Here is a 15,850-nt window from a genome sequence, read left to right as displayed (position 1 = left end):
CTTAAACTAATACTTTGTTGCAGCACCTTTTGATTTAATTACAGCATTCAGTCTTCTGGGGTACACACCTGCCAGCAAAATCTTTATAATTGGTGATGTGAATATTGTTTTATTGCTATGTCTTTAACAAACGGTAGGCTGCTTTTATTGTTTGGGAGTGTGTTTTTTTTTTTTTTATGTTATCACATGATTGCTGAACTTTCTGTGATTGGTTGAGTGTTGAGTGCACACACTTAATTAACCAGCTTATTGTATGTTTTTGTATTTTTTATATTTTTCCCGTAACAGATTTGTTTGTTTTTCAATTGAATTTCACAGGTTATAGTTTACATAAAAGGTGGGAAAAGTTTTGAAATGATTTATTGTGGACTTATTTTTTCATATCACAAAAACCTGGCATTTTAACAAGGGTGTGTGCACTTATTATATCCGCTGTAACTCTCACCACTTCAAGATGTCCAGCTCTGCCTGTAATGTGTGAGATCCCTGTTTCACTGCTACTAGGAGACAACTACAGTGCTTTGATCCTCAGTTAACCTTTCCTGATTGACCATTTGATATCTTCCTCATATTGCTTATCAGTGATTAGCCTCAACCACCTCCGACAAATTTCATATTTCATTTCCATTGCAGCAGTGAGTTGTTGTGTAACCTGCAGTTTTTTTTAACCTCTTGTCATTTGTGGGTATGAGTTTGTCACCAAGTTAACTGGATAATTTGCTGAATTGCTGCAATACAGAAGATCTGTGCCTTGAGTGGCCTTTCCTAGTTTTAGACAGCATTCCATTTTGTGAAGCAGGTTAAAGCATTGCTGTGATGTCTGAATTGTAGATCACTCATTATCAGGTGCAATATGCTGGAATCACATGTACTTTTCTTCTTTCTGGTCAGATATAGGAGATGAATTGAAATTGTTTTTGGAAGTAAAATTGCTGCCTGCTTGGTTATGTAAATGTAATGTAGTGTATATTTATTTTAGGATTTTTACTGGATCAACTCGTCTAGATGGAAATGCAATAGGTGAGTGCACTTCATATTAGTTTAGTTTTTAGCATGTTGAAAGTGAATCCTTTTTAAAAATCTGACCATTCCACTTGTTTCTGTTCAGTTGATTTTGTTCGGTGGCTCTGTGCTGTATCTATGGATGAGCTGGCATCCCACCATCACCCTCGAATGTTTAGTTTGCAGAAAATCGTGGAGATCTCCTATTATAACATGAATCGTATCAGGCTACAGTGGTCAAGGATATGGGAAGTGATTGGTGATCATTTTAATAAAGTAGGTATCAGAAATCTTGTCTTCGGCATATTTCTGTTTTGTAATTTATTGCTGTAAAAGCCTACCTAATAATGTTTGATAAACCATGGATAGTTCTCAAATTTTATTTAATTGCTAAAATTTAAAGAACCAACTGGGAATATATACATATTTACTTATCATGGTTAATTTTTGTTTGTTTCTTTCTTTCTAAAGGACAATACATGAGAGAAACTGAAACAAATATCTATGTTTTTATTTTATTTGTTGTTGATATATGCACCATTAACATCTCTTCACCGTTCTAGATAGTTGTTTATTTTATGATTTGCTCTCACTTACTCTCTCTTAACTCCCCCTCACTCAACCTCTTTGACCACCACTCTCCTCCTGGATTCCTTTTACAGTAAAGTATCCTAAAAAATGCTCTATATACAATGTATTTTGGAAAATGTAATGAAAACTCTGTATGAAACTATGTATTTTCCCTTTGTCGAATGTACTTTGTGCTGGTATGGAGCTGTATACAATGTATGTTGGCAATGTAATGAAAACTGTGTATGAAACTGTGCATTTTCCCTTTCTCTAATGTACTTTGTACCCATGTGAATCTTTTCTCCCCAGGTTTTCACTGAAAAAAGGGCTCTGGCTCTGTTGGAATTTCCTGGTCAGCAAATGTCAAATAAAATAAGTAAAAAAATTATTTGTTGTACCACAAACAGCCTAATGATGATGCCTTACTTGACCCATTTTTAAGTCTGTTCTTTCTCAAGCAGTACACTCTGTGCCTGCATATTATGGCAGAACCTAGATACCATAATTTCAGGTGATTTATGTCTGCGTTTTTGTGTAGTTGCAGTGCAGTAAATCACTGACTTCGTAAACTGCCTCTAAATACCATGGGGGTGAGAATTCATGAAAGTTCAGTGACAAGTACACCTTCTTGTATATCGCACTGTAACCTTTTCATATTCAGCAATGGGTCTAACATGATGGAGCATGGTGTTCTAGCATGAAGACATGCAGCTATATGGCCATGCTGAATGGTAATGAAGCAGTCCAGGAGGAGAGGCATATGCTAATTAGTTATAAGCTGCATCTCCCGCAGAACCACCTCCAAGAAATCATCTGCAGCCTAGGCAATTCAGGAAATCATTTAGCTGTGTAGATCAGCTTGGCTGGTTCCACCACTTCACAGCAGTGAATAAGGTCTAACACCACAGTTGTACAGGGATCAGGTGGTGAGGAGAGCCACTAGAAGCCAGGGATTTCTCAACATTTATGTTCCCTAATAGCACTGACATCAGTACAGGGATCAGGTGGTGGGAGTAACACTAAACATCATGGATTATTCTACAGTTTAGTGTCTTAATGGCACCACCATCAGCGTAGGGCTGGGGGTGGGGAAAACACTAGACACCAGGGATTATAAAGGTGCCAGCATTAGTATAGAGATTAGTGGGATGGGGGAAGCACTAGACACCAGGGATTACACTACAGCTAAGTGCCTTAACAGCACTAACTTCAGTATGGGATCAAGGTGGTGGGGTGAGCCACTAGCCCCCAGAGCAATTATAGTTATGCCATTATGGCATTTAAACTATTATGATGATCAGGGGTGAGGGAACACACTGGTCACCAGCACACTAAACACATGACATAATGGCACTTCAACTATTACAGAGATCATGGGTACTGGGAACGATGGAATGGGACGCAAGTCAGAGACAGGTATGAGCACTGTGGTGTGTGTTTGAATATGTACATGGGTTATGTGGGAAAAAGACTAGGGAGGAAATGTCAGTGCCAACATGATCATCACTTCACTACCATGACATGCAGAGCAGCAGTGGTCTACATATCATGGTAGTAACTGAGATTCATTGACATGCATGTTAACTGACAATGAGGTCTTTCTTCATTACAGCTTACATGTCATTGAATCCCAAAATACGTGTCATGGGAGCACAACCTTTTTTTAGAGTAAGCTGTATGGTTTGCACTAGGTCTTTTAATGAATTCCCAGACATGTCTTTTTTTTTTCTTTTTCACTGATTACCTGATTTGCATTAGATGTAGCTTACTGAATACTCACATATGACATCTAAATATTCTTCCAAGTGTTTTAAACAGATAAATATTTTTGTTTTGCTTTCTCATTCCTAGTAATCCCTCACTATTCTCATTGCAGATTGCTAAGGTGGAAAGATACCTGTCACTCTCTTGGCTAATCTGCTCATTCATCTCTCATTAACTAGTCTTACTCAGCAAATCTTAATTTTGGTGTCTGGTCTGGCACTGTTGGTGTTTGAATCCTACCATTGCAAACCAGTTTAATACTTAATTTGTGAGGAGCAGTGTTTGTAGTCCTTGTATCTTCTCTATTGCTCTTTGAAGTCAAACCACTGGCATCCAACAAGTTAAAGCAGAAAAAATGCGCACAGATATTTAGAAGAGATGCACCCAGATATGATTCACTGAATTCACTAAATACAACCTGGCCTGAAGAACATGCACAGAACAGACACTGCTGCCCTTGGTGTGAGCTGCCAACATCCAAAGTAAAACTGAGACACCACATTTATCACTTACTAGGCTGAGACCTTGGTCCAGCACTTATGGCCACTTTCTCACCACTGTAACTTGAATGCCTTCCAAACAAATTATTTTACACACACAATTCACAGAGAAGGCTGATGGAATTCTTCAATTCTCCACAGCTTTCTTTCTAGCTCCAACCACTATAGATTGTGAAGCTAGAGACCCACCAGCTACCATGTCAGTAGTGATCAGTAGCCAAATAGTAAGTAATAATAGATATATGTGGTAATGTGTAAAGAAATCTGGAGATTTAGAGGCAGATGTCAGCAGCTTAGCAACCTTCAGTGCTAAATAATACCCTGTTAAGTTGATAAATCCCCATTACAGGTTCTGAAAAGTGAGTAAATAACCGTTATAGACAACTCTAACACAATTAAATATCCAGAGATGATGCATTTGGGCAAAGAGGAATTAATTGCAGAGATCAGTTCCCTAGTTGAGCATAGCTCAAGAATAGAATATTGAACCTAATTAAGCTCTTACTAGAATATTATGCAAGCAAAGTGCAGACATTGACTTACAGAGATGTGTACCACAGGAAAGTCTGAGCGGGACTGACTCTACGCACGTTTAGCTGAATGCAGGTATTTTAGTTTATTATCTTTTTCCACAGGAACCAGAGGTAGCTACGTCATTTTTTTTCTCATATACGGTAAAAATAGTAGAAATTAACACAGTATTTCACATATTGCTATTGCTGCGTGGCCCTTTTTACAACTTTAGGGTTAAGAATTTCCAGAGTGGCAATTTTTTTATGATTTCTACTGTAATTATATGTCGACTGTTTTCTGAGGCATATCTTTACAGTTAAAGTACTTTTTCAGAAATACAAGGTAACAGAGTTAAAACATATTATTTTTATCTGTATTCTGTAAAGGAGCAAATACAGTTTTTATGTCACTGTTACAATATCTTACAAAATGCAGTTTTGTACTGCAGTTTCTGTTGCAGATTTTATTAAACTTAAATATAGCTTACATATGTGTTCCAGTCTGAAATAAGAGAGAAAAAATACAGGCATTACATTTTACATTCAATTTCTCTACCATGGTGTTGCATTACTTAACAGGTTTTTATCAACTTTCTTGTATCCTTTGCAGACTAGTGATAAACATTATAACATGCACAGTGTTAACAATTCAGATACAGAGTAACCAAGATTTAGATATTTGATAGGATTTTAGTTTTCTGATGTTCTTCGTGTTTCACTGTTGCAGTCATTACATTTGTGTAATCTGCTGGCAGGTTGCCCTCAGTCGGCCTGAATAACAAAGTCTTGGGTCTTGCGTCGGTTGCTGTCTCCTCTTCCATAATGTCAGGTCGTCAGGGGTATAAAACATGCAGCCGATGCCATTTTAACCAGTCTTTCATGCCGTGTGGTACCCGAAGCAGAAGCAGTTCATAAGTGCTAGTCGGCCGACTCCTGAAATTTTCGTTTTCGAGTTTCAGAACCGAAGTCTTCAAACTAAAGCTAAGTACCCCATTGGGGAACTTTTTCTTGCTCCTTACCGATGTCAGTAAAAGCTATTAATTGCATTACTTGTGGGAAGCAAATACCTCATAAGGATTTTCATTTGTACTGTATTCCTTGCCTAGGCCCTGATCACAACGTGCCTTGCTGTCGGTTTTGTGCTAAATTTAACCAACGCACTATTAATTGTCGGTATATTTTTGCTTCCAAATATTTTGGCTCTAGATTTAACTACCCTGAAATGTCGTCGGTTAGCAATCCGGCTAACGGAGTACACAAAAAACGCAAGGAAAAATACAGAGACAGACCGTCGAGGTCCAAAAACTGACGACGAAGCTTCTTCTAAGCCAGTCTCCAGTTCGCCGGTACTCAGTGAGGTGCTTACGCAGCCCCTGATACCTGCTACTTTTGAGTCGCAGGCCTCTACCGAGACCCATTCAGAGTCCAATATGCCGTTAGATTCGCAAAGTATTGAACCCGCGGATGTCTCTTCCTTGCATGGGTCCGGAGCCGCTGAGCAGGCACCGGCTTCTGAGGGTGTTTTCAGGCCTCAACATTTTTATATTAAACCGCCATCAACAAAAACAAGGTCAAAAACAACTTCTATGTCTAAAAAATCAATGCATGAGCCACGTGCTCAGGCCCCTATGCCTAAAAAACAAATGATCAAAATGGATGAGGATTTGATTACCTTGATCAGGGGTTACCAACCCCCACCCCAACCCCCCCTCCCCCACCCCCCATTAAGAGGCCTAGGCAAGGCACTGATTATGAATCTTCAGATCAGGTTTCCATTTCTTCTGATTCCTCTTCTGATCAGGAATTTTCTATCCCACCTTATGAGGATTCTGATGCAGAGGAATCCATCCCATCTGCATCTCCTCCTGAGGATTACTGTTTTGAAGAGACTTTGCATACCTTAAGGGAACATTTTCACTGGGAGAGTCAGGAATTCTCTGAATCAAAAAAGAGGCTTAGGGATTTTCTTCTTCCTCAGCATAAGCCTTTGGCAATACTTCCTGTTTTTAGACATTGTTGATGATGTGTTCTCGGAATCAAGCTTGGCTCCTGATTCCCTGCCTCCAGCTCCTAGTAAGCCAGACGGATATTACAGGATTCCTGACTCCCACAAATTTATTTTCAAAAATCCTGCTGCTGATTCTGAGACTATTTCTCAGGGTCCCAAGGGTGTAAAGGCTTCTACAGCCAAAAATCCTACCCCTTCTGCACTGGTTAGATGGGGTAAGAAGGTTTATACGTCTGCAACTCTGGCAATCAGGGCTTTAAACTGCCAGTTTCATAAGCTTAAATATCAACAGCATGTTATGGGCTTACTGAAACAGAAAATTATGTTGATTTCTGATTGTGTGGAAAATAAAGAGTTACAGGATTTACTGCATTCAGCAGGACAGGTTGGAAAGCATACTTTGCAATGTGGTTTTGATTCCTTGGAGGTCTCTTGTAGGGCCGCCATTACTGGATCTTGATAAGAAGGCATGCCTGGCTCAAGGAGCAAAATCTGCCTGATCATGTTAAAGCTAAATTGTTGGATGCCCCTTTGCAGCATGATACATTGTTTGGTAATAAGGCAGAAAAGGTATTAAGGAACATGGAAGACGAAGCTAAATCTATGCAAACTGTAAAAAATTTCTTACAAGTGCAGCCACCCAGGTTCAGTAGGCACTGGCCTACTAAAAATTGGTTCTTTCCTGTGTCCAACAGAGCCAATCAGGGTAAATCCAGGTGCTCAAAAGGCTCCAGATATTAATCATAGGGATCTTACAGGTCAAAGCAATGGGGTGCCTCCACCTCCAAATCTGGAGGTAACAAAGCACAGCCCTACAGTAAGCAGTCTCAATGACTTCCCTCTACCATCTCCAAGCACTTATCTTTTGGCAGCCACCTTGGGGGGAAAACTAGCACTTCATGCTCAAAATTGGCAGTTAATAACCCAGGACAAGTGGGTATTAAACATAGCATCCCAGGGGTACAGATTTCATTTCCATACTTTGCCATTTCCAAACGGATGGCCGGATCTGCCACAAAACCAGTGGGCAGAGGCCCAGAAACAAGTCATGTCCCTCATGGATATGGGGGCTGTTAAACCAGTACTAGAAAAAGAAAAAGGACAAGGATTTTATTCAAGACTGTTCTTGGTACCCAGAAAAGACAATTCATGGTATCCAGTACTGGACTTATCGATTCTGAACACGTTCCTGGATATTCCAAAATTCAAAATGCTGACTTTGCAACTGCTGCTGCCTATGCTGGGCAAAAATGCTTGGTTAGTAACTCTAGGCTTAAAAGAGGCATACCTGCATATCCCAATAAGGGAATCTTGCAGAAGATACCTCCGCTTCAAAGCAGGTTATTTGCATTATAATTCTCTGCACTGCCCTTTGGCTTATCTACTGCGCCCAGGGTCTTTACAAAGTGCCTGGCACCAGTAATTGCATTCTGCAGACAAAGAAACATTCAAATGTATCCTTATCTGGACCATTGTCTCATTCAGGCAGAGGACAAGGACACTCTTCTTCAACATCTGGTGTTTGTAAAAAGGCTTCTAGCATGCCTAGGGTACTCCATAAATGAAAAGAAATCACAACTGGTACCGTCTCAAATAACTACATTCCTGGATGCAAGCTTGAATACAACTGCCCAGATGGCTTACCTCATGCAAGACAAACAAATACAATTGACAGGATACTTCAATCAAATGGCAACAAAAACCCAGTTATCTGCAAGACAAATTCTGCAGGCTTTGGGGTTCATGGCATCATGCATTCTTCTAATTCCATATGCAAGACTGCTTATGAGGAAACTTCAATGGTATCTAAAATGTTTATGGAGTCAACATTGTCACAGCCTGGAAACAATGATTCCTCTCATTCCCTGCCTACAACAGGAGTTTCTTTGGTGGCCAAAGGCATGTCACCAAAACAAGGGACTGTCATTCACACTACCCTTTCCCTCCCAAACCATAACTACAGACGCATCAGACTGTGCTTGGGGAGCCCACCTGGCAGGGAGATGCATTCAGGGCAAATGGAGCCCAAACCAATTATCAACCAGAAAGAAATGCTAGCTGTTCAGAATGCTCTGACAGCCTTCAAGGACTTACTTCATCCAGGCCAACTACTGATACAGATAGACAACACCACAGTTATGTGGTACATAAACAAGCAGGGGGGTACCCATTCATACCCCCTTTGCAGACTAGCCATGGCCTTGTGGAACACAGCCTTGACTTACCAAATACATCTTCAAGCTCAATTCCTGCCAGGAAAGCAAAACACTCTGGCAGATGACCTAAGCAGAAATCTTATGGACCCACACAAATGGAAACTGGATACACAAATCTTCAGCATGTTAACACAGAAATGGGGAAGCCCAGACATATATCTATTTGCCTCTCCCCAAAACCATCAGTTGGACAAATACTGCACAAGAACTCATCACAAAAAAGCATGGAAAGTGGATGCTGTCTCCTTCAGCTGGGAAAACCTTTCAGTCTATGCCTTTCCCCCTCTGCCTCTACTCTCCAAGGTCTTACTAAAAGTCAGACAGGAAAAACCAAAAATTATTCTAATTGCCCCGGACTGGCCTCGCCAACACTGGTACCCACTTCTAAGGAATATGTCACATCTTCCTCCGTGGTACTTGCCTCAAACACCTCATCTACTGTCTCAGCAGAACTATCAAATTCTGCACACTCATCTACAAACTCTGAATCTTGCAGCATGGCTAATCAACTAATTATTGAAAACACACCTCTCAGTAAACCTGTGATGGATGTCATCTTGGAAGCCAGAAGGCCTAGTACTAGAAAATCTTATGCTGATAAATGGAAGAGATTCTGTACTTGGAACCAAGCACAAGGAATAGACACAGCAAGGCCTAATATTCCTCAGATTTTACAATACTTAACTGAGATGCTGGACAAGGGCCTATCTTTTTCTTCTATAAAAATCCATGCCTCTGCTATCTTGGCTCATTACAACACAGATCCTCCCCTCTTTTCTCATCCACTGCTAAAACAGTATCTCAGAGGGGCCAAAAATTGAAGGCCTCCCAGGAGAGCATCAACTCCTGCATGGGACCTCAATTTTGTGCTGGAAAAACTCACCCTGCCTCCTTTTGAACCAGCAGCTACTGCTGATATAAAATTTCTGTCTTGGAAGACAGCTTTTCTTTTGGCAGTTACTTCAGCTAGAAGGGTTTCGGAACTACAGGCTCTCATGGCAGTGGAGCCTTTCATTCTATTCTACCTGGACAGGGTGGCCCTCAGGACCAACACTTCCTTTATGCCTAAAGTGGTATCCAGTGTGGCTCTTAACCAGACTATTCACCTGCCAACTTTTTTCCGAAATCCGCAGAACAAGGGGGAGCGGATTCTGCATTCATTGGATGTACACAGACAACTAAGATTCTACTTAAACAGGACAAAATCTCTAAGAAAGTCTGAGCAACTACTGGTAGCATTTGCTGCAGGATCAGAGGGGAAGGCTTTATCAAAGAAGACTATTTCTAAATGGATAAGCCACTGCATTCGTTTCTGCTATTTGCACCATGGTAAACCTGTGCCCAAAGGAATCGGATCCCATTCCACCAGGGCTGTCTCCATTTCAGCAGCTTTTCTCAGGGGGGTCCCAACCAAAGACATGCAACTTGGAGCTCTGTTCATACGTTCACAAAGCATTATCATTTACCTCTCTTCTCTAAATCTAGGGCAGGCTTTGCCACTGCAGTCCTACAGGGCCTTTTAGCTGCTCCTAATGCTGTTTAGTTCCATCCTCCCATCCATAGCTTTGGGATTCTACCCAAATGTAATGACTGCAACACTGAAACATGAAGAACATAGTACAGTTGTGTACACTTACCATAAATGTAGATGTTCGAGTGTATTCACTGTTGCAGTCCAGGTTACCCACCCACCATCCCCCATTCTATACCTTTTCTTTCCTTCACTATACTCAAAAGCCTTTGTGGTGTATTTGCTTTTAGTTGAAGGTAAGTTTTATGTTTCTAAAGTGCATTTATATATTTACAGTTTATATATATTTTTGCTCCCCATTTGGGGGGCACCTGGCATCTGGGGCAAGAAAAACTGATTAAAATGGCGTCGGTTGCATGTTTTATATCCCCTGATGACCTGACGTCCTGGAAAAGGAGACAGTAACCGACGCAGGACTCAAGACTTTGTTATTCAGGCCGACTGAGGGCAACCTGCCAGCAGATTACCCAAATGTAATGACTGCAACAGTGAATACACTCGAACATCTACATTTATGATAAGTGTACACAACTGTACGTTATTGCAGTGACTGGAAATGGGCTAATTAATAAGTAATCAAGTCTTAATATTTAGTTAAATAAAGTGGTATTTTAGAGCTTAAAAAACTGTTGGATGATGATGTATTAAAAGATATGGTGGTGTAATTCCTTACATTATAGTGAAACACAGCTGCAGTTTAGCTTTAAATTCATTTGGACGCATGTGTGTCTGTGTCTGTGTGTGTCTGTGTGTGTCTGTGTGTGTGTGTGTGTGTGTGTGTGTGTGTGTGTGTGTGTGTGTGTGTGTGTGTGTGTGTGTGTGTGTGTAAAAATTCCCTGCTATGTATTACTGAGAAAATCAGCATAAACGCATACAGTCACAATTTGTAGCTTTAGGTTGCAATTCAGTACTTCTTGCAACATGCTTTATTCTTAAATGTGGTCAGTAATTTTGTAACATTGCATGTTGTTGTTATGAGAGTAAATATGCCATAGGTCTAATGATTTTGTATAAATCTAACAAGATTTTTTTTTTCATCAGACTGTGAGAAATCCGTAAGCTGCTCATAAACCTTATAAAATATATAGTTTGCTCACAGATGAGATATTATAGCTGTACATTGTAAAGTGTATGTATGTGATTGAAGAGATGAATAGAACTTGTGCTTGTTTTCCTGTACAAAGTATAAAAAGTATTGTAAGATTTGCAGTCATGCCTACAACTGCATTCTATTAAGCAGTACAAGCAACTCAATATAAAATGTAAATTGCATGGAAGGAATTGTAACTGTTGCTGTCCTTATCTGTACTGAATACATTGAAAGACTTTTTAAATTTATCTTTGGGGGAAGGGCAGCCACACTGATTAAGTAATTGCTTGCTGTAAGTAGTACAGGTGTGTCCCACTTAGCATAATTGTAGATGTTTGAGTAGGTTAGTGTTGCAGTAATGATTCATGGGTCTTAATACCATGCAAAAGCCTGTGACTGGCCCTTTAAACAGAGCCTTTGCATCATACCTAGCCAACAGATGTCTGAAGACAGACCTCTGGATGTCGGGGTGTAAGAGGGTCATCCAGTACCATCTTCAGGTCTTTCTAAATGGAACAAGCAGTCTGATGCTTAAGGTCAGCATGACCTCCCCGGTTGCCTGTATTTAAATGTGAAGGAGGGAAAAACAGGAGGCAGAGAGGGGGATAATAGAGATAAGGGTACTATCAGCAGAAAAGCTCCTCTGCCCCTTGCATCCAGCAAGGGAGAGACAAATGGTTAGCAGATTGAGGGACTGGAGGGTGGGAGTGTGTACTGCAACATTGATCTAGTCAAGCATCTACAATTATAAGTATAATACAACTGTACTATGTTCTTCATAGTCAGTGTTGCAATGGTGATCCTTGGGAAGACTCCCAGGGCTAAAATGTCGGTGTTGGGCCATCTGTATGATCTGAGGAGATAAGATTTTATAGAATGGCAGAAGCTAAACCTGCTCTAGCCCTGGAGACATTTTCTAGGTTATAGTGTTTTGAGAGGGTGTGCATGGAGTTCCATGTTGCTGCCTCTAGGTTGGCCTGGGTGGGGACTCCTTTGAGGAAAGCCATGGTCATCCCATGTCTGGTGGAGTGGCCTTTAATATGCCCAGATAAATCATTTTCATGCTGTAGGTTACAGGACATAATGCAGTTAACTTTCCATTTAGAGATGGTTTGTTTGGAAACAGGTTTGCCCTGTTTTTACCCTCTGCTAAAGCCACCAGCAATTGCTCTGCTCCATTATGGCTTTTTGTCCTGTCTAGATAATACCTGATCTGTCTTTGAGCATCCAGGAAGTGAGATACTTGCTCCGCCCTATTCTGTGGATTTGGGTAGAAGACTGGCAAGTGGGTAGCCATTCTATGCATAAAAGATTGGTTTGTTCTGAGGGTGACCCTGCCCCTGTGGAAGATAGTTTAAGGTTCTTTACAAATCAGGGCTTGTAGCTCAGAAACTGCTCAAGCTGAAGTAACAGCTATGAGGAAGGTAGTCCTCCAGATGAGCATCTCTAGAGGGCAGTAAGTTCAAAGGAAAGCAGAGTTAGTTTTTCTACAGTATAATTTAGATTCCAAGGCAGAATGGGCTTCCTTCTAGGTGGTTTCAAGTGAATCACCCCTTTTAGGAAAAGTTTAATGTGGGAATGTGGAAGATAGGGGAGCACTGTGCAGGCAAGCTGAAATTGCAGATGCATGCACCTTAATGCTGGAATAAGACAGCCCCAATGTAAAGAGGGCTGACAGGTACTGCAAAACTGAGCTGATGTCTGCTTGAGCAGGGTCATTGTTATCGTTGTGACACCAAGTGCAAATTCTTTCATTTTGTTAGGTATTATTTTCTAGTACTGGGCTTTCTTGCTTCCCTTAGAATGTAGGGCACCTCATTGTGATATGGTGCCATCCTAGGTGTCAAAACCCAATTCTCCAGGCAATTGAGAGTGGATAGGTGGGGATAGAAGACAAACTCCTTGATCTGGCTGAAGTGATATGTCTCCTGCAGTAAGGTGTGGAATCTCTCCCATCACCGAGCATCAGGAGAAGGGGAGAATCAGTGTTGTGTCTGCCAGAAGGGGGCCACCAGGATTATGCTGGGTTTGTCTGCCCTGATTTTTGTTAGTACCCCAGAGATCAGGGGCAAGGGAATAATGCATACTGGAACCAATTTGTCCATGTGAAGGAGACTGCATCTGTCTTCCAAGCTCCTGTTTGTTGTGTTCTGGAGTAGAGCTTCTGTAGTTGCTTGTTGTGGAGAGAACAGGTGATGTTATGTGATCCTATCTCGCCTACATTCTGTACTGATGGGTTCGGAGCCGATCCTCGGCTCCGACTCGGCACGCTATACTATAGAACGAAGTCTCTTATTGGCTGAGCTATCCTACATCCCAGGATGCACCACCACTGCTTCCCCAGATCTCGTTTGCCGCTTTACAGCAAAGACGTGGTCTCGGACTTGGCTGAGCTAAGTGCTTTTTTCTTCAAAGAATTTCTGTCAGAAATTTTTGATTCAGATACCCAAAAGCTGTTTTAACAGCTATCGTTGTTGTGTGACTGAGTTTTGTGTGATTTTTTTCTGGTAAACTTGTCCTTAATTTGAGGGAAAGGATCCCGTTTCAGTTAGAGGGGCCTTGCCCTCGCGCTTGTTGAAGTATTTAGTGTGAGTTTTATTGTAGTGTTATAGTTTAGTTGGGCAAGTAATCCCGTTTACGTTAGAGGGGTCTTGTCCTTATTTACTCTTCTTTAACAAAGTTTTTGAAAGTTTTGAAAGTTTTCTTTTTTTGAAGTTAGTAGCAGTGTTTGTGTAAACATGTCGAAAGAGCATTGACCTTCTGGGTTCAAAAAATGCTCTAAGTGCAGCTACAAGATGTCCATAATGGACGATCACTCATTGTGTGTGTATTGTTTAGGCCCTAAACATCTTCAGGAGTCATGCAGCGTTTGTCACGCCTTTTCCTCCCGAGTCCTCCTAGAGAGGAAAAACAAATTGATTCTAAAAGGGCTTATTACACCTTCTTTTGAGGAGGCTTTATCATCTTCCTCTTCACCATCGAAGAAAAAGAAATCGTCTGCTCCGACCAGCCCGTCGGAACCGGCCACAAAGAAATCTTGGCAGGCTTCTCCATCGGCTCCACGGACTTCGGAGCCGAGGGCGGAATGGTCTGCCTCGATGCCTGCAGCCTCGACTCCTCTGGCTTCGGAGCCGACGGCTAGAGCTTCGAGAGGCGGGTCACCTTCATCAGCTCCACTGTCTTCGGAGCCGATGAGAGTTGCCCGCTCAGACTCTTTCCCTTCGGCTCCGAGGGAAATTGCTATGGTTGTGGAGTCTCCCTCGGTACCGATATTTATCGAGACGATTCGGAGCCGGTCCCCCAGTCCTTCGGAACCGGTGGAGAAGTCTACTCAAACTCGTTTGATCTCTTCTCGGTCTTCGAGAATGTCTGATTCGGACATAGGGTACTTCAAAGGCTGTTTCAGTCTCCAGTCTTCCAAAAGTTGGTTTCGGCTCCAGCCCAGTCGGCTCTGGAGCCGATTGCCCACCCTGTTGTCTTGGTTCCTCTTCCAACAGCCTCGGCACCGTTGGAGTGGGTGCTGGTGGAGCCGGTGGAGGTTTTCGGGTCGGCTCCAACCCTTACTCCAACCCCGCCCTTCGGGTCGGAGTTCGGTACACGGACCTCCTTGGTCGGCACCGGGGGTGATGCTTCGGGACCGATGTTTTCGGTTCCGAGCCTCCCTCTCGGTGCGTCAGCTGCGGGAGTGCCGTCTACTGTTGTGGCCTCGGGGGTCGGACCTTCCCAGGACTCTGGGGGTCCGGCCTTCAGGACCATGAGGAGTGCTTTGGCCAAATCTTCCTTGGCTACCTCCACCGTCTCTCTGGCACCTTCCCTTGGCATGGAGACTGGTTCCTTTGTTGTCCCCCTGTCTCAAGACAGCGGAGCCCTGGGGCCTGAGGTCACCCCCGTTGGGGGTTCCCCCCTTCCTGGAGGTCCTTCCAAAGCGTCTTCGGAGGAACCCCCAAGGAAGAGACAGTGCAAGAGGAAGCACGTCGACTCCCCCGAGTCTCTCACCTCGGACACCGACCTCGATGATGCGGAGGGGTCCCCCAAGTCATCCTCGGATGATGTCTCCTTTGCGGACATCTTAGAAATCCTGAAGCAACGAGGCGACTGGCAGTCCAAACCCCCTTCTGCTGAGGAGTCGGTATTCCTCAAGGCCTTCGGGACTCAGCCCTCCGCCGCCTGGGTGTCTCCACCCTTCGATGAGCTTCTGGATTTGATCTCTCGAAGGGCGTGGGAGCACCCGGATTCTGTGGAACCGGTGCCAGCTCGCCCCAATAAATTTCTTTCAGCCCCCCCGAAAAGGATTTTCTCTCCAAAGGTGTGGCTGTAGATGCCCTGGTGGTGGCATCTGCTACCCAACAAGATGTGGCAGAGGCGTCTACGTCCGTCCATCCTCCTAATAAAGAGTCCAGGAGCATGGATCGGTACGGGAAGCGCACCCTTACTTCAGCAGCCTTTACTTTAAGGTCTCTGAATTATCTGACGCACTTCACTAGACTTCAGAGGGATCTGGTCAAGGAACTTTCAGATACCCTCTCTGGTAACCTACCTGAGCAGTTGGCCCAGACGGTTAGCTCTTAGCTGGCTACCTTATCATCATTATCGAACTCGTCCATGAGGCTCATTTCATATGCATCCGAGGGGGCGAGTAGAGCGGCGGGAACAGGTG

General features: G+C 42.8%; 1 protein-coding gene across 1 annotated transcript in view; it reads left to right on the top strand.

Moving 5' to 3' along the window:
- ARFGEF2 (ADP ribosylation factor guanine nucleotide exchange factor 2) overlaps positions 1–15,850 on the top strand; it is a 2,483,667-nt gene that overhangs the window by 1,741,743 nt on the left and 726,074 nt on the right. The window contains exons 24-25 of the mRNA XM_044089932.1: positions 980–1,020; positions 1,109–1,278. Of these exons, the coding sequence (XP_043945867.1) occupies positions 980–1,020; positions 1,109–1,278 (211 nt within the window). The remainder of the gene's footprint in view (positions 1–979; positions 1,021–1,108; positions 1,279–15,850) is intronic.

The sequence above is a fragment of the Protopterus annectens genome, chromosome 12.part0 (assembly GCF_019279795.1).
Source record: "Protopterus annectens isolate FY-2018-M chromosome 12.part0, PAN1.0, whole genome shotgun sequence".
Classification (NCBI taxonomy): domain Eukaryota; kingdom Metazoa; phylum Chordata; order Ceratodontiformes; family Protopteridae; genus Protopterus; species Protopterus annectens.
The sequence above is the reverse complement of the archived record's forward strand: the minus strand, read 5'-3'. Positions and strand labels throughout refer to the sequence as shown.